The 24,137-nt window shown below is 39.2% G+C and overlaps 2 protein-coding genes and 1 long non-coding RNA gene across 4 annotated transcripts; 1 reads left to right on the forward strand and 2 right to left on the reverse strand.

Moving 5' to 3' along the window:
- Positions 1–860: 860 nt before the first annotated feature.
- On the reverse strand, positions 861–23,577 carry LOC141352935 (uncharacterized). 2 transcript variants are annotated; one of them, XR_012359982.1, is made up of 4 exons: positions 23,067–23,577; positions 3,343–3,437; positions 1,063–1,194; positions 861–980 (listed from the first exon to the last, which is right to left on the reverse strand). It is a non-coding gene; the product is annotated as an uncharacterized lncRNA (long non-coding RNA). The 2 variants fall into 2 exon arrangements; XR_012359983.1 differs by lacking the exon at positions 23,067–23,577 and adding an exon at positions 3,518–3,908.
- LOC141353268 (uncharacterized) lies at positions 9,133–13,785 on the forward strand. Its single transcript, XM_073859736.1, has 6 exons — positions 9,133–9,942; positions 10,098–10,284; positions 11,414–11,535; positions 11,710–11,938; positions 12,123–12,269; positions 13,132–13,785. Exons 1-6 carry the CDS (start codon positions 9,301–9,303, stop codon positions 13,386–13,388), a joined length of 1,584 nt encoding a protein of 527 aa, XP_073715837.1. The 5' UTR covers positions 9,133–9,300; the 3' UTR covers positions 13,389–13,785.
- LOC141353269 (uncharacterized) lies at positions 13,918–15,019 on the reverse strand. The gene is made up of 2 exons (XM_073859737.1): positions 14,376–15,019; positions 13,918–14,170 (listed from the first exon to the last, which is right to left on the reverse strand). The coding sequence occupies exons 1-2, from the start codon at positions 14,817–14,819 to the stop codon at positions 13,988–13,990; spliced, it is 627 nt and encodes a 208-aa protein (XP_073715838.1). The 5' UTR covers positions 14,820–15,019; the 3' UTR covers positions 13,918–13,987.
- Positions 23,578–24,137: the final 560 nt, after the last annotated feature.

Raw genomic sequence — 24,137 nt, forward strand, 5'->3', positions numbered from 1 at the left:
AGGCTTGATGGCAGAGATTGTCATCTTCCAAGCCAAGGACAAAAGGGAATGGTTTTGTCAACTCAGCCTCTCAGAAGAATGCAACCATGTTGGTCCCAACCTGTTGAAAACAGACAAAACACTTGTTAGAATGCAGGGCAGGCAAAGACTCTAAGTGCATGATGCAGCATTATTATACAAAACCAAACAATTCATATTTCATACACAGAAATGTAGCATCTAGTTTAATTGTCATGAAATGTATACATTTCTGTTTTATTTCAATAACCTTGCAATATACACTTTTCATGGCAATAACTCAAATTCACAGTAATTTCAGATTCTGCCACGTCGCTCTACCTGGCAGTAAGCCCAATTTTTAGATTTCGCAACAACCTGCATACTTGCCCTTATTACTTAATATAGCCAACGCTTTATTAGCATATATTATGTAACGAATACATGGCTGGACATTAAAGGAATAGTCTACTCATTTAAAACATTTAATATTTTGTTTGTGAACTAGCAAGAATACATGTTTACAAGTAGTAATAGAGTTAAAACTCGGACAAGAAAAATTGTCTTTCACTCGCAACTCTAAAACATTAACTTTAGGGACAGACGTTAATGTCCAGCCCTGTATTCATTCATTACATAATATATGCTAATAAAGTGTTGGCTATATTAAGTAATAAGGGCAAGTATGCAGGTTGTTGCAAAATCTAAAAAATTGGGCTTACTAGTTTAATATTGAAAATGAGTAGACTATTCCTTTAACGTTTGTCCCTAAAGTTAATGTTTTAGAGTTGCGAGTAAAAGACAAATTTTCTTGTCTGAGTTTTAACTCTATTCCTACTTGTAAACATGTCTTCTTGCTAGTTCACCAACAAAATATTAAATGTTTTAGGTTGCTTGCAAAGCAAAGTGTGCAATACTTACATGTACACTTAAGATTTTCTTCCCACTTTTGTAGACAGGAGTTGGAATATCATCATGGGGTTCTGTAGAGAAAAATGTTTTAGTTAAATTAGTAACTTTACTGTCATAATACTCAGCAAACAACTATTGTATTCCCAAGTATACCTGGAGGTGATTTGTTGATGCTCCTGGTTCTTGGCTGGGAAGTTGCAGGATTCTGTCTGTAAAATGCAGTGCCCAAGTTTCAAATAGTTTTTCGGCATGGTCAGGAAATAACACAGAGAAGTCTTGTGAACTCTGAAAATGACAAATCATGGATTAATTTTCAATAAAACTTTAATGTAAATTAATGCGATAATGAATGCTATATGGGCTGGCTTGTCAGTGAACTATGGCTGCGTGTAGTAAATGGTGCTTTACCTGTTTTCAGATGATGGCAATTTACTTCTAATCACAGAACCGGCTTTACCGATGAGATGGGCTTGACAATTTTATACAATTAAAGAGATAGTTGGGACAGAAATGATATTAAACCCATGATTGCTCGCCTCCGGGCCATCCAGTATGCGTGTGTCCATCATTTTTCAGACTAACACATTTTCAATTATTTTAGAAAATGTTTTAGATCTTTCAGTTAATCAAATGTAAAGTTATGGGGTCCACTCTTTTAAGTCCAAAAATATTTGCATCCATCCTTCACAAAATAAATACATATGGCTCCACGATAATAAACAAAGGCCTTCTGAGGGTAATCCGTGCAGTGTTGTTTCAGAAATATAACAAAAATAAAAAGCATCTGACCATGGCGCCATATTGGTCGCGTACGCAATCAAGATTAGATATGTCCTGAATATGGCTGTAACGGTTTCAGAATTGGTGATGATGGTTATGACGTGAGTCAAATGTGACGGTTCGTCACATAACCGTCTGGGGGGGGGGGGGTGCTTGTTTAAATGCTCATGGATTGACGCGAAAGTGTCATTTTACCATAAAATCATGAATGTGATGCCTTTTAAACAGTAATGACTTTGAGAAATTTAACAGAAAGCAATTAAATATTTAAAAAACACACTGTTGCCAGAAGACTGCGCTGTCACTCTCTGCCCAGCATAAATGAATCCTATATCTACCATTATCTTAATAATCTTCAGAGAAACAGATTTGTGCCATGGGCTTTTAATGTCTATAATTGTGTCTATATCTGTCATTACACGGACCAGAACAGCACGAAAAAAATGTGGATTAAAAAGCATCTTGAAGAGGTTTTGCTCATAAATGCATGTAAAATAAAGTAATGTGAACTTGAGATTGTTATTCTGTTATTAAACAGTGCCATATGTGCCGGTGTAAAAGCACAATGGCCACGCGCGGCAAACGCTCTCTGCATACGCGCTGCTCAGTGCTCATGCTTGCGATGTGAAACTAGCATTTGAATAAGCTAGACACTGACTGGCTACTTGCTCTACATTTATTTACAATTAACAGCAAGACAACTAGCAGTGAATGTGCTTTCAGGAGAGTTAGTAAATTAACATGGGAGGATCTGAACTTGAAAAGCGGGGCGGAGCCTTTCCGCGGTTAAAACATCTTATGGTCATTCATGTTAATTTGATTCTATAAATTAAATAGAAGGAAGAGATGATTTGAAAGGTGAGACTTTGTTTAATATGTTTAATCTCAAAAGTAACCAAAAAGTGCCCTGGTCTCTCCTGTATGTCAGCGCGTTGTCAGTGTCTGCACCGCTCTGTATTTTTCATTGCGTGACGTGGGGCGTGTAACACAGACTGTTGACAATTGTTTTAATTAGTATTTAAACATTCTTTATGATATATATTTTTTAATATTTTAATAACACGGTTTTGTCGGTTATAGAGTTCTAATGACGGTGTTCAACTATAACCGTCGGTCTCACGGTTATATAATAACCGTCACACCCCTAGTCCTGAATACAGAGGAGTCTAAGATGACGGTATTACTGGAAGCTAGTTATTTTTGTTTATAAAGTTTAAATATAGATATTTCTACAAAAAAAAAACGGCACAGATTACCCTCAGAAGACCTTTGTTTATCATCGTGGAGCCATTTGGATTTCTTTTGTGAAGGATGGATGCACATTTTTTGGACGTGAAGGAGTGGACCCTGTAACACCACATCTGACCAACTGAAAGATCCAAGACACCTTCCAAAATATCTCAAAATGTGTTAGTCTAAAAAATGATGGACATATGCATCTTGAATGGCTTGGGGGTGAGTAAATCATGAGTTTAATATAGCTTTTGGGTGAACCATTCCTTTAATCGTGCAACCTTACATACCACTTTTGAAAATGACATACTCACAGCAAAATAAGCAGGGATTCTTAATAAAGAAATGCTTTGATATGCCTCATTGTATTATCAGCATATCACTTTAAATAATAAAAAAACAAGTGCATTTTCATGTTACCTGTAAATAACTTTGTAAAGGCTGGTATCAGAACCTCAAAGTGACATTGTTTTAGCTTCTCCAGGAAAAAATATCCATCTTTTATCCATCAGGGTCTGAGGAAAAGAGACAAAACTGTGATTTAAGTGTGCATCATCAAAAACATTTGAAAAAGACAAAAATGTCTGTAACTTACACAGACCAAATGAGAGTTCACAATGTGTGACCCTGTCTCTGAACTCAAGGCTAAAGTTTCATGATCTAAACATGATATTAAAAGCATCAGTTTGATTTCAACTTTTACAACAAACGATTATTTATTTAAAACGTAACTTACACGTCTCTTCCTCATATTAACGTTATCTGTTTTAAACTGAATTTCTAAACCATTAGAATACGTTACATTCTAACGTTTCTAAAATTATTAAAAGCCATGTTTTAGACATATTTCATAAAACGTTTGATCAAACGAAATATTTAAATCATTTAAAAGCAAGCATATAGATTTACTGGGCATTACAGACTAGCCAACGGAAGCTAATAAAACTTTTAATAAGAGTTATGTCTTGTGAACCATCATTTTGCATACTTTTTGTAACCCACAGTTCAAATAGAAACATAAATAATATTAGTGAAATAAATAATATATATAATAATATATAATATAATTAATAAATAGCAATAAATAGATAAATACGTTATTTAGAAACCACACAATATATTAAAATATTGATTTTGTAAAAGTTTTAATTCTTTTAATGATGTTGAACCATCCCTTTAGTTTAATATCACTCTGCCCCTTTAAGACACTTTCACAGTTATGCACGAGCTGTTTTGTTTTGTTTTGTTTTGTTTTTTTAACATTAACGGCAGACGCTAACGGAAAATCGATAAGATACACACGGAATCCAGACACCTTAAACTAAACTCCAAAATTAGGCTTATTTAACACTTCTAATATTTTGTTCATCGAGAATCATCCCTATAACATCTTAGCGGTGGTTTTGAGGAGTGTTTTGAAGACGGTTTTGGTGAGTTTCACTGTGTTTTAATGTGTATTGAGTTCAATATATTACAGTGTAACAAATTATCGGTGTGTACAATCAGCTTATGAATGTTTTATGTTAAAAAGGGAAATGTATTTAATATTAAGATTATTCCCTTATTTTGACATTGTATATTGATGTATTTGTATTTTGGGAAACGGCAAAGCAAGTTGTTTGATGTTACCATGGTGACAGTCAGTAACGAGAGGAATCGCAATACTCCGTTATCAGCGTTAAACATGAGAATAAGCAGTTGTTACTGTTGAGATAATTTATTTTATTTATTTATTTGACATTTTCTTTATGGCCTGCTGTGCAGGCCAGGTTTTTTTCCCCTACACGGAAAGTTTGTGGACAGCTCGACACCAGATCGGACCTTTGGATAATCAGCGTATTGCGAGACAGCATACGAATGAACAGATATTTCAACTGGATACTAGATGGCGAGCCAACCCAAGGATCTTTAACCTGCAAGAACTGAAACACCGCATTCTGATCGCTTACACGGTTTGACATGAACAAAGTGAACCACTGAGCTATATTCTTTTAATCACATTGGACATTGACCTTTGAAAACATCGAATTGGACGGATCCTCTGAACTGAAATTCTGAAATTGCAACACAATAATTTAGATTTATTGAATAGAGAAATTGGTGAATAGGTGAATGTATGAATGAAAATTGGTTGATGTATTGTATTTTTTTTTCTTTTATGTTTTCTGTTAAAGTGAGACTCCAAAGTGTAGCAATTGCACAAACAAAAGAAACATTTAAATCCTTACATTTTACCTGCAAAGAAAGAGTTAGACCCTATAAAGTGAAACAATCACACTAACATAAGCACACCAAAATACGTACCTGTTCCCTTAAAGAAGAGTTAACTTAAAAGAAAACTAGAAACAAATAGCTTAAAAATAGTTAAAGCAACTGTTCTAAAAGAGCTGATTAAAATTTAATAGACCGGTCTAAGAACAAAACTAACCAGAATAAACCCATACTTAAACCAGTTAAATCCATTTAAACTTATTTAAATAAGAAAAGATTAAATATAAAGGATTTAAAATTATTTATTATACATACCGTACTGTAAATATTTATTGATTATTTATTGACATACATCTTTTACTATAAATATTTATTGATTATTTATTGATCTACATTGATTATTTATTGACACATCTTTTACTGTAAATATTTATTGATTATTTATTGATCTACATTTTGTGGGGTAAATATTTATCAATACATTTATTGAATAATTTATATATTTATTTAATTATTCTATTTATCTTACTAACTTACCTATTCCATTCTTATTCCTGTTCAGTAAACTGCTAATTAATTTATATAAGTTTTCATGTCTCATGTGTCTTTTCTAATATAACATACACCACTCAACGAACCTAGAACTGGTCCAGTAGCATAGTTATTACGATTGCAGTGACATAAGTGCTACATAAAATTTGGCGAGCCAGCAGCCAGGAGTGGTATTAATCGAAATAAAATAGAGTTAAAACTAGAGTCTAACCTTAACGAGACATGGAAGCAGTCCAGCATAACAATGTAAAAGTCCCTAATGCTGTTATCGTTAGTGGCATTACCGATACAGAAACAGATGAAGAACTTTTTGACTTTCTTAAGCAATATGGTTCCATCGAAAGAATAATTCCCATAGACTCCACACACACAGCACACTCAGACAAGCAAGTCATTATAGAATATAGATATGGCACAGCTGTACAGGCACTTGCATCTTTATTGCCCTACACACTTGACACTAGTTCCCCAGCTAAATACAGTTACTGCATTAGAACCCTAGCTAGTGTCTACACACCTGTAGTTAGCAAAACAGCTACACAGACCTACCTCTCTGAGCTGAAGGAGATAGCAAAGCAGACTGGCAAGGACCTTGCAACTCTCCTTAAAGAAGAACTCTCCATCATCAGCAATGCTGTTGACCTCGAGAATCCCGAGACTCAAAGGGGAATTGAAGACTAGACAGTCCAGCCTGTTATAATGGGTAATTTATTTCTATTTTGTATTTTACTTGAGAAAAAAATCGAAAATTTGCACGATTTCGATAAATTTGATTGATAGTGTGTTGAAGCGGAATTTTCTTAACGTCTTTTATTGACTCATTTAACCAGAATGCACTGCGCGAAACGGAGTAATTAGCTCCACCCACTAACCGTTGAAGACGCAGCCTTCAGCTTCTTTTGCGCTTTCTACATCGCTAAAATATGACTAGAACCTGCGCATTATGTGGCTGTAAGGACAACAAATCCAGGCCACCGGGAGTTAGTTTTTATAGTTTACCTCAACGCAACCCTCAACTCTGCGCCCAGTGGTTAACTGCAATAAATCTTCCACTTGACACGCCCCCAACGCGTTACTCAAAAATTAGAATATGTAGCCAGCACTTTTGTCAGGAGGACTTCGACTACTGTTTTTCAGCTAAGTTTTTGGGAAATGCAGTGTCACATGCAAAAAAATTGAAGCCAGGTGCGTTACCAAGGAACACTACAGTTAGCAGCTCAACCCTGACTGAGTCTCCATCCTTCGACACTGACGTGGAAAGTCTACGCGATGAGCCAACCACCTCCACGCCTCAGAAAGCCCCGCGTACTCAGGTAATGTAAAATGGTCAAAATATCTTAAACATAATTTGGCTTAGTTGTTGTTTGTTTTGTGTAATTACGGTAAACATACTACGTAGAGTAGAGAGGTACAGAGAGAGCATATTACTGAGAACAGTGTTTCACCAAACATTCGCCACAGATTCAACACCGGTCACCACATATTGTTTTGTTTTTTATTTATTTTAACGCCATTTAAAACACGTAGCGTATTCGTTCAGCTGCATTTACTTTCCCTGCTCTCCTGTCTCTCTGTCACTCACGCGTTTCTCACAAACACACACACACACACACACACACACACACACACACACGTCACTCACGCGTTTCTTACACACACACACGTTCTCTTGGTGTAAGTCTATGTGTGAGCTCTCTCCCTAGTCGTAACCCTGTGTAACTCTTACATATCTGATTTTTCACTGAATTATCTGCACTTGACATGATATACAATAAACTATCACTTGTATTTAAAATCAAAACAGCGCTCATAACGCAACAATACATTGATGAGAAAAGCCACCGCAGTAAATGCTGATCACCTCATATATCATATATGTGTGTGCAGGCACGTGCACAGATAGGGCTCAACCTGTGCAGAACACATGCCCTTTTTGTCCTTACACTCCGAAGTGCCCTTTTTTTGGAGGTGTTTTATTATTTTTTTAATATATAAATTAATGCTATTGTCAACCATTTACGTCTGTCTGTGTGTTTTACAAATATATTTATCAAATAAAATTATTAAAAAACGAAATCTTTTTGGATCCGCTCAAACTGTCTGTCAAACCTCTTTACTCCGCCCCCTGAGTGCAGCAAGCTGAAGTTCCACACAGCAGTCAGTCAGAGCAGCTGAACGTCTTGCAACGGTAAATAAGTTTCTTGTTGGTACAATGCTGTCTCATTACGAAAGAAACACTAGTATGTTTATAACGGCGCATGTTTTATAAATTTGAGCAGAGCCGAATTATCCATAGACGGGATTGGGCGAGTGGGCAATCAGGGGGCACCAAGGGCTCCAAACTGCGACCAAATGGAGTTTTTGACAAAGCGTAAGCAGTTTTTAAAAAGTGTTCACGCATGTGAAGGGCACCCGTGACAACAATACGGAATGCAAGGTCGGGTTTTTACCGCTTTTTTTGCATGACGCGTCTCAATCGTTTAACTAAAGTCAACACATCTCACGCGAGAAGATGCGCCCACGCGGGTAAATGTTTAGCCTACATAAACACCAAAAACATTACAGATTAGAAAGACATCAGAAGCCCAGTTAGGAAAACTGGATAGAGACGAGAAACGTGTAAAGGATCATACAAGTATGTACATTATATTGCCCTGTCACTCATTACAGTATGCTATCAGGATATAAATTATGTATGTACCTTATGCCTTGAATTAGTCAAGGGAGTTGTATGATTATTTGGTTCACAACTTTTTATTCTGAAATCAACTGCATAGAGTTAAGTCTATTTAGTATTTAGTAATGCAGTTATTTGCACCTTCAAAAGACCAAGGTTCCTGGTCCTCAGCACAGTTTTTGCCAGGTAGGCAGATACATGTTGAATATGCTAATGGTATGGCTATAGTGTAGTATAATCTCCTATTTTGATCTTTAATCTCCTATTTCCCCCTCTTCTCAATCACATACATAAACATGTTAACCAAATAATAAAAATTAGCTTATAAAACCAAACAGAATACCTTTTTTTTCTTCAAACATATTTTATTTAACTTTATATGTAAGCAGAGGAAAAATTACAATTAATATATTCTACAATTAAATAAGAGCGAGTACACAAGCACTTCACAAACACATGACTACAAATAGGCCTAATACAGACAAACACCCAGGATGTAAATTGTTAAAGCCAACTTACAAGGCCAGATATCCTTTGCACTGCATAATGCCAAGCTATCATAAAATGTCATTTTTCATTCATTAATAGTGATTTCTTCAATCATTAATAGTGAATAAATATAAAGCTTTTAAGATGATTATTATGTGATATTTATTTGGAGTGGGTGCCCTTTTTCAGTTTCAGCACATGCCCCTCAAAAGGTCTGTGCACGGCCCTGTGTGTGTGTGTGTGTGTGTGTGCATGTAATAAATTGACAATGATTTAAATTCATTACCTTCTTTTAGATAAAAATTAAAAGATGTTTACACAGGCTATATCATGTATTATCTGTTTATCACTATATTATCTGTTTGGTATGGAGTGTTTACTGTGTTGTCTTTCTGCAGCAGAGAAACACAGGACCTTCAAGAAACCCAGCAGTGCTACTTTCAGAAGATATGAATATCAGCTTTTCCAGTATTGAGACTTTGGAAGCCACTCAAACCACCTACAAACCAGACACAGACTGTACCTCTTCCACCAGCAGTGTCACAGACGTGGGAACTGCACAGATAAGCTGGCAGGAGAAAAAAGTTGTAGTGTCAGAGTCCAAGGTACTAGAACTGTTCAGATTCTGCCAAACATGTGCCACCATCATTGAAAAAAGAGAAGTGTCCTATCTTGGGTCCCAGATGAGGGTTAAGTGGGAGTGTGCAGAAGGTCACAGTGGAACTTGGACGTCATGTCCCTCTGAACGTGGAATGCCACAGTCTAACCTCCTTCTTGCTGCTGCCATACTATTTACTGGAAGCACATTCACCAAGTTGGAAGAGTGGGCCAAACTCATTAATCTACAGATCTTTAGCAGCAGCACATTCTACGACATACAAAACTCTTACTTGCATCCAGTCATTCAAGCTGAATTTGAGCTACAGAAAACCATTGTATTGGCGAAGTTGTTCATGGAGCAGCAAGATGGAAAAATGACACACCTTTCTTCTGATGGCCGGTCAGACAGCCCTGGGTTTAACGCAAAATACACATCTTACACTTTCATGGCTGACCCCGGCAGGGAAATTATCCATTCAGAGTTGGTCCAGGTACGTTACATGAATCAAAATTCAATCAATAATAATAATCTTATTATTATTATTTTTATTTTTATTATTACTATAATTTTAAGAAGAAGAATAATATATTTTATTTGTATGTGCTCAAACTTTGTCACTTCTATCTCTTATTATGCCCTTTTTAGGTGACCGAGACCACAAGCTCAGGGGCTATGGAGACTGTTGCGCTCAGGCGTGGATTGGACCATCTACTTGACAACGGCCTACATGTGGAGGTCTTGGCAACTGATCGTTCCACGAGTGTCAAGAAAATAATGCGCGAGGAATATGAAGAGATCGATCATCAATTTGATATTTGGCACACTGCTAAGAGTGAGTACAATCTGCCACTATAAGTTAAAAGCTTGTGATGGGTATGTCGGTATAGCTGTTAACTAGGGATGCACAGATATGGAGATTTTGGCCGATACCGATTTATATTTGGGGGCCGATAACCGATATCTATAGGCCAATAAATATTCATATTATTTTCACAATGAAAAACTGGCAGACCGCGGACATCTTGTCTTTGCGCTAGACTAGCATACTCTTCTTAAGCCCACAACACATCATCTTCGTGCTATGTCACAGAAAGCACCAATCAAAACTCCACATGGCCAGCAATGAGCAAGTGAAGTGGTTCAACGAACCAAAATAATCCATAATTTATCGGCTTTCATTTATTGGCCTGATTTTGCTATCAGACCAATAACCGATAATATTAAAAAATAAGCAGTTATCGGCCGATAACGATATGTCGCCCGATTTATCGTGCATCCCTACTGTTAACCGCACTCCTGAATAAAATCCTGACATTAGATGTACAGTACACAACAATTTAAATCACAGACTGTAGGCGAGTACTTTCACTACCAGCATGAGCGCATAGTGTGAAATAGGGCTGCAAGATAATTCACATGCGATTGTCACGTGCATCTCCTCAGTAAAGCTGGTTCCTTGATTAGTAGTAAATCGCCATCAGCTGCTTTCAGATGGAGCGGCATTTACTGCACAGAGCCGTAGTTCACTGACAAGCAGGGACATATCGCATTCATAATTGTGGATGAATTGCCTGTCATTATGAACGCAACATTTCCCCGCTTGTCAGTGAACTACTGCTCTGTGTAGTAAAATGCCGCTCCATCTGAAAGCAGCTGATGGCGATTAACTACTAACCAAGGAACCAGCTTTACTGACGAGATGCGCATGACAATCCCGTGCAATTTATCTCGCAGCCCTAGCGTCAAACAATGTGTCAGAGTAGACATGTACACAAAGGCACTTGTCACTCAGCATCAGGTTATTGCGATTTTTCTGCGTTATTGAACTCATAGCCCTTTCATGAGTTCAATAAGTGACAAGATTGTTTGACATTATGCACTTACCCTGGTAGCGAAAGTACCCAGATGTTGGTTGCAAGTGGTCATGTTTTTACTCGTAACATTGTCTTGTATTTACCCAGATATCCAAAGCAAATTGATAGCCAAGTCCAAGAAGAGGGCATGTGCCGCGTTGAAACCTTGGATCCGCTCAGTCCGGAACCATTTCTGGTACTCTACTGCCAAGGCAGGAGGAAATGTCAAGGTATGTAGACCACTTTATGGTCTTCTGTACTCTTTATTTCACTCCTCAACTGTCTCACTCTGGAAATGTCAGTCTGAGTAGCTTATTTCAGTAGTCCCTTCTCATTGGCAAGGCTAAAGTGTATGTAGTGTTTGGACACGTCCTTGAATATTTTTTTATATTTATTCTTATAAGACACTGAAGTCGACGTGGAATTCAATTCTGCACCACATAATTGATGAACATACATGGACTGAAGGAGGTACTGAGCATAGCTGTCATCACCCACCTCTCACTGATGAAGACCGGGAGAAAAAAATGTGGCTGTGTAAGGATAGTGAAGCATATCAGGAGCTGTCTAGAATAGTCCTCAACACAACACTCCAGAAGGATCTAGAAAACATGGTCCGTTTCAAACACACAGGTCAGTGGTGTTGTCTGCCAAATTTTGTCACGGCTGTTCAATAGTGTAGCTTCCTCCCTCACTTGTCTAAGGGGTGTAACCAGCCCTTATAAACATTGTTGTAGCAAGCTTTGCTATTTTAAGGCTTTTATTTGTTAACAATAAAGGTTATCTAATATATATTACATCTCTGCTGAACAAGCAGGTGCCTTGGAAGTATTCCACAGTTCCCTCTTAAAATATGCTCCAAAGAGACAGTGCTTTTCCTACCAGAGTATGAAGCAGAGAACAAACTTGGCCATCATGCATCACAATGAGAACCTGACTCAGAAACCAAAGCTGGATTCAGAAGGTCAGTGTTAAAATTGCATTTGTGTGTGTGAAAAATATACACTGCCTGTCAAAAGTTTGGGGTCACTCACTCGTTCTTTATTGATATTTTTTCCATATTGCAGAATAATAATGAACTCGTCCAAACTACGTCATAACACAAATGTGAGAATTATGTTAAAATCAAAAGCATCCAAAATAAATTAAAACTGTTCTTATTGGCTGCTTTTTCTTCAATTTTCAGTGTAAGTCATCTATTTAAAAAAAAAATATTTTAAAATACACTTTAAAGGTGCAGTGTGTAAATTTTAGCGGCATCTAGTGGTGAGGTTGTGAATTGCAACGAATGGCTCAGTCCACTGCTCACCTCTTGCTTTTGAAACACATAGAGAAGCTACTGTAGCCACCACTGGACAAACATGCCATCGTTGGAGACAATTTAGTAAAAAAGTTTGTCTGTTAAGGGCTTCTGTAGAAACATGGCTGCACAAAATGGCGGCTTCCATGTAAGGGGACCCTCTGTGTATGTAGATAAAAACATCTCAATATAAGGTAATAAATGTATAACGGTTCATTATAAAGAGGTCTTTATACACCCCTGATAATATAGTTTTGTATATTATTTTGCATGTCTGTCAATAGATCCTTCTAAAAATTACACACTGCACCTTTAAGTTCTCCAATAACCGAAATGAATCTGTTTGGCACAGGTATATTTCTGTCTACAAAAGTAATCTCAAGCTTTTAACCATACACATTCAGATTACCGGTAAATGATTTTTAAGATCATAGTTAACATTTTAGGCAAGTGACACTAAACTTTTGAACAGTAGTGTATATTAAACAGTCTATAATTGCTCTCATAATACTTTCATGTCTTACAGGAAAACCTGTGATCATTCAAGAATGGAGCAAGCGTTCAAAAGAATGGTTCACAAGAAAGAGGTATCAGCAAACCACAGTCAACTTCAGAACCAGATTGATGCAGTTGGTGTTGGAGAGGCGGAATGATCCTACTGTCATCTTCAGGGACACATCTTCAACTCTTCTTACACCTGACCTGCCTGCTAACATAGGAACAGTCCCCAAACCATCCAAAGATGATGCAGGCCGTAAACACAAGAGTCGTTTTGCTAAATGATTAACTCATTAACCACCAGTGTCTATTTATAATACAAGCCTCTTGTAAAAATGAGTTGCAATTTGTGTGATTATCCCATTACCGTTTGCTAATGCATCAGTTCATTCATCAGTTTTTTATATAAGCTCTGTATGTGTGGCCATTTAATAAATATTTATTGAACCGGCAATATGTTTCACATATGCTTACAGAAGTGAAAATAGCTTAGGTTTACAGTCATGTGTATTTACATGAGTAAAATGGCTTTGGCTTACAGTCATTTGTCCTAGATATAAACATGTGTCCACATTTTCTTATAATTGTGTGTAGCGCAAATCCAAAGGTGAATGTGAATTCCTTCAAATTAGAGCTGTGTTGTCAAAAACAAAGGTTTTCACATGTGGGCTAACCTAAAGTTTGTTATGCAGAATGTGTCTTAGTTACTTTTGGGGCTAAAATGACCAGAGATATAATTAGTGCATTTGCTGACCGATCTCCTGATTATGAAATAACTTTTCAGGTAAGTGTATTAAAGAAAATAAACACAGGGTCCAAAAACAAAATACATTTTTATTAACAGCACCCAAAAAATATTTACATTTGTTGAGCAGTAACTTAGTCTACTCGATTCCTTCTGCTGCCTCTCTCACTTCGAGGAAACCAGTGTATTGGCCGTCAGGGGACGGATACCGTTGCCTTACAGCATCCACGACGCAGGCGGGGAGAACTGCTCGGTTGTGTCTCCCCAAACGCTCGCCTCTTAGCACCCATTCCAGAATTATTCGATAGCCAACCAAACGCAACTGCATAGAAGAAAATGTCTACATTAAACTAGCTTCCTAGCTGAATTACATTAATGTCAAAAATTCTGTTTCAGAACATGCACTGTATCACTAGTCTTTGCTCAGGTGGCTCAGCAAGTCGTGTGACGTTAATTGTTTTAATATGGGCTTAGCAGCTAACTACATTACCTATTAGCAATCAGCAGACGAAATATGATTGACTTACTTGTCTATTTGACAGTTGTCCTCCTGGGCCCTGTGATCTTCTCTGTTTCCTCCAATTAATTCTATCCAAGTGGAAAAACGTTTCCAGGACCCCTCTGTCCAGATGAGCTTGAAAGCTGCTGTGTTGGTTTAGGCAGGACAGCTCGGATCCGTCTTCCATCTCCTCTGCCTCTCTCAGCAAAAACTGACCGCGGTTCCATTCCTGACAACAAAGTGACTCCACTTCTGTTCGTTGTTGTGGGCAATGTTGACAGGAGCACCACCAACTGCTGTCAGCTCGAGAACGTTCAGACGCAACGATGGCGCTACTAGCCAGAGCTGCCTGCTGTTGTTCCCTCCGTTGCCTTATTTCATCGGGAGAATATTCTGGCTCAAATAAATAGCCTTCATATTCGGCAATATTCTCCTCAGCAACCAAAAAACTGCGGTCGGTATCGTCCATCATTTTTTGTGACGCTCACCTGTCAATCATTTCGCTTCAAGACCCGCCCCCATTTAGAACGTTCAGAACTTGTAGTCTTGCATTTTTCTTCCGGTGATTTGATGACGCGTCAAATCACCGTTATTGTAGCAGTTAAAAGCTTTATTTTTTTATATGGAGTTAGTACATTTGATGGAAGCACAACCAACTATATATATGTGATGAAATATAGTGTTGGAGCATAATGTTGTTTTATGGTGGAGTTCCGCTTCAAAGTGACAGCATGGAATTGAAATCACCTGAGCAACATCTTCCACAAAGAGCCACACAGGTTGGCCCTCAGAACACATTTCCAGAGCAGCATGTCCAGCCAGGCGGCGACTGGATGCCACCTCCAGCACCAGCCAAAGAGACACCATCTGTTCTGAAACTCTGTGACATGAATCCACCAGAAATTCAGAAAGTAATCGTTGAACACATTGTGCGAAATGAAGACTCTGCTATGCATGTAAACACAGCCCTAAGAATCCGACCCTTTTCTGGGCATCTCCCTAGACCCAACAATGAGGCAGATTATGAGACCTGGCGCTCTAATGTGGGACTTCTTCTCAAAGACACTAGGCAATCAGACCTGCACAAATCACGGAAGCTCCTTGAAAGCCTCTTGTCACCTGCCATTGACATTGTGAAGCACCTGACACCCGAAACACCTCCAAGTGTATATCTAGATATCCTGGACTCTGCATTTAGCACCGTTGAAGATGGCGACGACCTATTTGCAAAGTATCTCAATACAATGCAAGACAGTGGTGAGAAACCCTCAACTTACCTCCAACGGCTGCAGGTGATGTTGAATGCCACCCTCAGGAGGGGGGGTGTCTCTGCAAGTGAGTTTGACAGGCAGCTTCTGAGACAATTTGTCAGAGGTTGTTGGGACAACACCTTGATATCTGAGCTGCAACTGGAGCAGAAAAAGCAAAATCCACCTACCTTTGCAGAACTGCTGTTGTTACTCCGCACAGCAGAAGACAGGCGAGCTTCCAAAGCATCTCGGATGAAGCACCATCTCAGTTCCTCAAAACCCAAGGTGTCATCCCATTACCAAGGCATTTGTGTGCAGTATGATGAAGAATGCAGTACATCGCATTTACCTTCTCCTTCACCAGAGATTCAAGATCTGAAAAGGCAAATAGCAGATTTACAAACCCAGCTCGCACGTGTCACGCAGAAAAGTCAAAGAAAGAACCAAGCTAAGCCAGCTCCCAAACTGAAGGTGCCCACACCTGGTTTTATGGGAGTTCAGACTCCCACACCTCACAGCCAAGATGAAAAGACCAACAGCAGCAGGAGACCAAAACCTTGGTACTGCTTCAGGTGCGGAGAGGATGGACACATCAAGCCACAGTGTGATGGTGAACCAAATCCCTCTCTGGTAGCCTCAAAAGGAAAGCTGTTGAAGGAAAAGCAGCAAGCATGGGATGTTGTAAACAGCACTTCAGAGCCTAAGAATTTTTAGAGCCAGTTCCTGCAGAGGGACAAACAGGGACTGGGAGACAGACAAAGTGTCCCAAACAGAAACGACGTGTTTCCAACATGTTCTCTAACTCTACCACCAAGAGACAGTCAGCAACCCTGCCCAAGGGACTGATTGGAGCACGCTGCACTGCACAAGTGACCATATGTGGCAAAGTATGCAGCTGCCTATTAGACACAGGCTCTCAAGTCACAACAATCCCAAACTCCTTCTATCAAGAAACCCTGTCTCATCTTCCCATCCACTCATTAAGTGACTTGCTTGAGGTGGAGGGAGCAAATGGTCAGGAAGTGCCTTACCTTGGCTACATCAAAGTCACCATCAGCTTCCCTAGGAGCACCTTTGGAGTGGACATTGACGTTCCTACACTAGCGTTAATTGTACCTGATATGCGCTCAACTCTGTCATCAGTACTAGTAGGAACCAATGCTTTAGATGTTCTCTATGAGCAGTATGCAGATGTCACTCCTCAGAACTACCAATCCCTTCCATATGGCTACAGAGCAGTCTTAAAAACTCTAGGAGCCAGACAAAGACATACTTTTGATTCAAGCATGGGGAAAGTGAGACTACACAGCAGAGACGCTGAGACCATTGCTGCCGGTCAGACAAGAGTCTTTGAAGGATCAGTGAGCTGCAGAACAACTAACTGCAGTCAGTGGGTGATAGTAGAGTCACCAACAGCAGTTTCGTTACCAGGTGGCATACTGGTAACTGACGGGCTAGCAAACCTGCCATCTAAGCAGCCCCACTGCTTACCAGTCATTCTGAAGAATGAGTCAGACCATGACATAACTCTACCCCCTAAGGCTGTGATAGCAGAGATCCATGCCATCAAGAGTGCCCAGTCTCTTCAGACTCTTAGTTCCAAACACTCAACAGACCTGATCCCCAAGAAAAAATTTGAATTTAACTTCAGTAACTCTCCAATATGTAACAAGTGGAAAGACAGAATATCCGAAAAGTTGAACTCCATGCCTGAGGTGTTCGCGCAGCACGACCTTGACTTTGGCCGTACTGACAAGATCAAACATCACATAAAGCTTAGTGACGAGACACCTTTTAAGCACAGAGCGAGGCCTATCCACCCACAGGACATCGAGGCTGTACGAAACCACATCCAACAACTCCTTCATGCAGAAGTCATCCGCGAATCTGAATCACCCTTCTCCTCGCCGATTGTGGTCGTCAAGAAGAAGAATGGCGATGTCAGACTCTGCGTGGACTATAGAAAGCTGAACTTGCAGACGATCAAAGATTCATACGCCTTACCCAATCTGGAGGAGTCCTTTTCAGCATTGACGGGATCAAAGTGGTTCTCAGTGCTCGATCTCAAATCTGGATTTTACCAGATCGAAATGGAGGAACAAGACAAGCAGAAAACTGCATTTGTCTGTCCACTTGGATTCTATGAATTCAACCGGATGCCTCAGGGGATAACAAATGCCCCAAGCACATTCCAGAGGCTCATGGAACGCTGCATAGGAGGGTTGAACATGAAGCAGGCTCTCGTCTTCCTGGATGACTTGATTATCTTCTCCTCAACACTACAAGAGCATGAGGAAAGACTGATGCGGGTGCTCAACCAGTTGAAAGAGTTCGGCCTGAAGTTATCGCCCGAGAAATGCAAATTCTTCCAGACCTCCGTGAAGTACTTAGGACACATTGTGTCTGAGAAGGGAGTTGAAACAGACCCAGAGAAAATAACAGCTTTAAAAACCTGGCCAAGACCAACTAAACTGAAAGAACTGAGAGCATTCTTGGGATTCTGCGGTTACTACCGTAGGTTCGTTAAGGACTATTCAAAGATTGTGAAGCCTCTCAATGCCCTCACTGCTGGATATCCCCCATTGAGAAAAGGCTTTAAGACCACAGTGAATAGTGAGAAGTACTACAATCCAAAAGACCTCTTCGGTGACAGATGGACCACCACTTGCCAAACAGCTTTTGACACTCTCATCGAGAAGCTAACCACTGCCCCTGTCCTCGGGTTTGCTGACCCCAAGTTGCCTTACATCCTGCATACAGATGCCAGCACTTCAGGTCTTGGTGCAGCACTCTACCAGGAGCAACAAGGACAGAAGAGAGTCATCGCCTATGCAAGCCGTGGTCTGTCAAGATGTGAAAGCAGGTACCCTGCCCACAAGTTGGAATTTCTTGCCCTTAAGTGGGCAATTACAGAAAAATTTCAAGACTACCTCTACGGACGCCCATTTCTTGCTGTCACTGATAGTAACCCATTGACCTACATACTTACCTCTGCCAAGCTTGATGCCACAAGCTACAGGTGGTTAGCTGATCTGTCAACCTTCGATTTCCAGCTGCAGTACAGGGCTGGGAAGCAGAATCAGGATGCAGACGGGCTGTCCAGACGTCCACATGATAGGCTACCTGATGACTCATCGTCCCGGAAAGAGATGGAGAGGATACAGCAGTTCACAAAAAGACACCTGTCAACAGAAATGGATGAAAGCACCATCAAGGCCATCTGTGAGAAGCACATGGTTCATGATGAAGGAACATTGCCTGGAACTACTTTGGTTATGTCGCTTGCCCACCATTCAAGTGCTATTCCAGAGGGCTTTGAAGAGGAATGCCAGCTAGACGGTGTGAACGTCATCCCGATGATAACACCCACTGAGATGCGGGAGAAGCAGAGGGCAGATTCTTGCATCAGTGCAGTACTCAGACAGCTGGAGCTGGGAGAAAAACCTCCACCATCTCTCAGAAAAGAACTCCCTGAGCTCTCCCTCCTCTTCAGAGAGTGGAACAGGCTGGAGATCTTAGATGGCGTCTTGTTCCGTAAGCGACAAGAGGGTGCACAGACTCACTACCAGCTTGTGTTACCTGAAGATCTGAGACCTATAGTTCTGAAGAGTCTCCACGATGACATGGGCCACATGGGTGTAGACCGGACGCTTGACCTTGTCCGCAAACGTTTCTATTGGCCAAAAATGTCAGCTGAGGTAGAGGCCAAGATCAAGACCTGTGACCGCTGCACAAGGCGTAAAGTCCCACCAGAGAAAGCTGCACCTCTTGTGAACATCACAGCTACACGACCTCTTGAGCTGGTATGCATGGACTTTCTCACCCTAGAGCCGGACTCCAGTGGCACCAAAGACATCCTGGTCATCACGGACCACTTTACGAAATATGCAGTGGCCATTCCCACCTCAAACCAGAAGGCTCAGACTGTTGCTAAATGCCTTTGGGACCACTTCATTGTCCATTATGGCATCCCAGAAAGACTCCATAGTGATCAAGGTCCAGACTTCGAGTCCCGGACTATCAAGGAGCTGTGTGACCTAGCAGGCATTCGTAAGATACGAACTACTCCATACCATCCAAGAGGTAACCCTGTTGAACGCTTCAACCGGACCCTTTTGAGCATGCTAGGCACCCTAGAGAACCAGAAGAAGAGTCACTGGCGAGAATATGTCAAGCCTTTAGTACATGCCTACAACTGTACTAGAAGTGAAGTCACTGGTTTCACCCCTTATGAACTCATGTTTGGAAGACAACCAAGGTTACCAGTAGACTTAGCATTTGGCTTACCTGTCAACTACAAGCAAGGCTCTCACTCACAGTATGTCCGCAACCTGAAGTCCCGACTGGAAGCAAGCTACAAGGTAGCAACAGAAAATGCAAAAAAGACTGCTTATCGCAATAAGGCAAGATTTGACAAGCATGTTGTTGATTCCACCCTGACTGAAGGCGACAGAGTCCTGGTGAGGAATGTTCGCCTCAGAGGCAAGCAGAAGTTGGCAGACAAGTGGGAATCTGATGTGTATGTTGTCATCAAACAGTCTGGAGACATCCCAGTCTATGTTGTGAGGCCTGAAACCAAAGATGGTCCGATACGAACTCTTCATCGAGACCTGCTACTGCCTTGTGGGTTTCTTCCTCTTACCCCAGTTGAATCTGAAGAGTCCATCAAGGAGAGACCTAGACGTCCAAGGACTCGTCAGTGCCCAAGAAGTGAACAGTCAAATGAATCTGAATGTCAAGACTCTGATTCCGAAGACCATGACATCACCTACTTTTATGGGCATGAAGCCACGGTTGTAGATACCGTTGGTGTTCACCACACCCCTGCAACCATAGAGTCCTTCATGAGAAACACAGAGCCGAGGAAGCCAAGACGTTTCACAGTGTCCACCATTGAGAAAGACCTTCCAGATGTAGCTAAAGCTTTTCCTGAGGCTGCTTCTGTGATAACTGTTCCAAGTCTACCAGATGAAACCTACCTACCTGTAAATCCGCAGAATAACTTACCTGAAATGAATCCGGGAGAGAATAACTTACCTGAGATGAATCCAGGAGAGAATATCTTACCTGAGATGAATCCGGGAGAGAACATCTTGCCTGAGATGAATCTGGGAGAGAATAACTTACCTGAGATGAATCCGGGAGAGAATAACTTACCTGAGATGAATCCGGGAGAGAATAACTTACCTGAGATGAATCCGGGAGAGAATAACTTATCTGACATGAACCTGGGAGAGAATAAGTTACCTGATGCAAATCTACAGGAAGATGCCAGAGAGAATGGAAGCCACCTAAGAAAGTCTTGTAGACACAGACAACCCACAAAGAGACTTACTTACCCCCACTTAGGAAATCCCTTAGTCACAGTAGTGCAGTCATTGTTTCAGAGTTTGAGTGCAGTCATCTCAGACTCTTTAAATGAGCCAAACTCCTGGCAGTCACATAGAGTGATGGCCGTGTAGTTGCTAATAGGATGCACAGGGACGTGCATCAGGAAAGGAGGGGAGGATGTAACCCACAGTTCAAATAGAAACATAAATAATATTAGTGAAATAAATAATATATATATAATAATATATAATATAATTAATAAATAGCAATAAATAGATAAATACGTTATTTAGAAACCACACAATATATTAAAATATTGATTTTGTAAAAGTTTTAATTCTTTTAATGATGTTGAACCATCCCTTTAGTTTAATATCACTCTGCCCCTTTAAGACACTTTCACAGTTATGCACGAGCTGTTTTGTTTTGTTTTGTTTTGTTTTTTTAACATTAACGGCAGACGCTAACGGAAAATCGATAAGATACACACGGAATCCAGACACCTTAAACTAAACTCCAAAATTAGGCTTATTTAACACTTCTAATATTTTGTTCATCGAGAATCATCCCTATAACATCTTAGCGGTGGTTTTGAGGAGTGTTTTGAAGACGGTTTTGGTGAGTTTCACTGTGTTTTAATGTGTATTGAGTTCAATATATTACAGTGTAACAAATTATCGGTGTGTACAATCAGCTTATGAATGTTTTATGTTAAAAAGGGAAATGTATTTAATATTAAGATTATTCCCTTATTTTGACATTGTATATTGATGTATTTGTATTTTGGGAAACGGCAAAGCAAGTTGTTTGATGTTACCATGGTGACAGTCAGTAACGAGAGGAATCGCAATACTCCGTTATCAGCGTTAAACATGAGAATAAGCAGTTGTTACTGTTGAGATAATTTATTTTATTTATTTATTTGACATTTTCTTTATGGCCTGCTGTGCAGGCCAGGTTTTTTTCCCCTACACGGAAAGTTTGTGGACAGCTCGACACCAGATCGGACCTTTGGATAATCAGCGTATTGCGAGACAGCATACGAATGAACAGATATTTCAACTGGATACTAGATGGCGAGCCAACCCAAGGATCTTTAACCTGCAAGAACTGAAACACCGCATTCTGATCGCTTACACGGTTTGACATGAACAAAGTGAACCACTGAGCTATATTCTTTTAATCACATTGGACATTGACCTTTGAAAACATCGAATTGGACGGATCCTCTGAACTGAAATTCTGAAATTGCAACACAATAATTTAGATTTATTGAATAGAGAAATTGGTGAATAGGTGAATGTATGAATGAAAATTGGTTGATGTATTGTATTTTTTTTTCTTTTATGTTTTCTGTTAAAGTGAGACTCCAAAGTGTAGCAATTGCACAAACAAAAGAAACATTTAAATCCTTACATTTTACCTGCAAAGAAAGAGTTAGACCCTATAAAGTGAAACAATCACACTAACATAAGCACACCAAAATACGTACCTGTTCCCTTAAAGAAGAGTTAACTTAAAAGAAAACTAGAAACAAATAGCTTAAAAATAGTTAAAGCAACTGTTCTAAAAGAGCTGATTAAAATTTAATAGACCGGTCTAAGAACAAAACTAACCAGAATAAACCCATACTTAAACCAGTTAAATCCATTTAAACTTATTTAAATAAGAAAAGATTAAATATAAAGGATTTAAAATTATTTATTATACATACCGTACTGTAAATATTTATTGATTATTTATTGACATACATCTTTTACTATAAATATTTATTGATTATTTATTGATCTACATTGATTATTTATTGACACATCTTTTACTGTAAATATTTATTGATTATTTATTGATCTACATTTTGTGGGGTAAATATTTATCAATACATTTATTGAATAATTTATATATTTATTTAATTATTCTATTTATCTTACTAACTTACCTATTCCATTCTTATTCCTGTTCAGTAAACTGCTAATTAATTTATATAAGTTTTCATGTCTCATGTGTCTTTTCTAATATAACATACACCACTCAACGAACCTAGAACTGGTCCAGTAGCATAGTTATTACGATTGCAGTGACATAAGTGCTACATTTTGCATTCAGAAATAGTTTAAATGATTAAAAACAATGATACAAACCTTTTCCTTCAAATAAATCAAAGATAAGTCGATGAAAAACCGTTCATGAATCTTGAGGTGATGGTAAATTCCCGCGTCAGGTAGCGTGTTGGTTGTAGCTGTGACAGGAGTCTGTCTGACGCGTTTGTGTGGGGGAAGGGAGAAGTTCTCTCTGGGGAAGAACAACAGTGACACCCGGTGGCCGGTAACATTCCGACTTTTTGAAATTAAACTTTAAAATTGGCGTTCACTTTACAAACCGACTGCAAATTTGAACATAATACATATATATTCTCGCCTGGACTTATGTTTAAAATACATTTTGTGGACTAGAGAAAGTAATATTGAGAAACAGCTATATGTATCTATTAAGTTGGCTCTGCTTCAAAATTACCCAACATATAACCCAACAAGTTGGGTTGCACAAAAACTACCCAACACTGATAAAACAACCCAACAAAATAACCCAACTGGCTCAACCCAGCAGTTGGGTTGAAAAAACAACCCAACGTTTTTTAGAGTGTATGTTCATTTTAAACTTTGCAACATAATGCAACACAATGCTACATAAATTACAGTGAAAATCCTGTTAAAAGTCATTTTTAACAACAATCTGTCTGCATTAGCATCTCCTAACCAGCAGGAGGGGCTAGGAACACAGAAAATATATGACATGAAAAATAAGTTTCAGTCAAGCATTCACAATTTCTAAAGGTAGAGCTGTCTTGTCACTTTTTTATGTGACCATAATATCTGTAACACCTTTATCTCTCTCCTTAAAGACATTATGCTTACAATCAGATAAAGAGAGAAAGAGAATGGCCACGTATGGCCTCTGAATTTATTTTGATGTGTTATTAAAAATACACATGACAAAGTCAAAATGTTTAAGTGAAACTGAAAATTTCAGAGGCCATTGGCTCCATCAACTGTCCTAAAGCTGGATTTGCGTCATGTTATTATTTAACGTTTTATCTCTACAGTATATTAAAGTAATAAATTAGTTTGTTATTCATTAGAGAATATAATGTAACATATTGTATGCATAAATATGTTTTCTGTTGACAGGTTGATGCTGCATCAAAAAAAAAA

The sequence above is a fragment of the Misgurnus anguillicaudatus genome, chromosome 21 (genome assembly GCF_027580225.2).
Source record: "Misgurnus anguillicaudatus chromosome 21, ASM2758022v2, whole genome shotgun sequence".
NCBI classification, from domain to species: domain Eukaryota; kingdom Metazoa; phylum Chordata; class Actinopteri; order Cypriniformes; family Cobitidae; genus Misgurnus; species Misgurnus anguillicaudatus.

Excerpts from the sequence above, each read along its gene's own strand:
- LOC141353268 (XM_073859736.1), top strand. The coding sequence starts at position 9,301 with ATGAATATCAGCTTTTCCAGTATTGAGACTTTGGAAGCCACTCAAACC. Across the intron at positions 10,285-11,413 it reads TATTTGGCACACTGCTAAGA|ATATCCAAAGCAAATTGATA; the intron begins GTGAGTACAATC and ends GTATTTACCCAG. Across the intron at positions 11,939-12,122 it reads GGTCCGTTTCAAACACACAG|GTGCCTTGGAAGTATTCCAC; the intron begins GTCAGTGGTGTT and ends CTGAACAAGCAG.
- LOC141353269 (XM_073859737.1), bottom strand. The coding sequence starts at position 14,819 with ATGATGGACGATACCGACCGCAGTTTTTTGGTTGCTGAGGAGAATATT. Across the intron at positions 14,171-14,375 it reads GACAACTGTCAAATAGACAA|TTGCGTTTGGTTGGCTATCG; the intron begins GTAAGTCAATCA and ends TCTTCTATGCAG.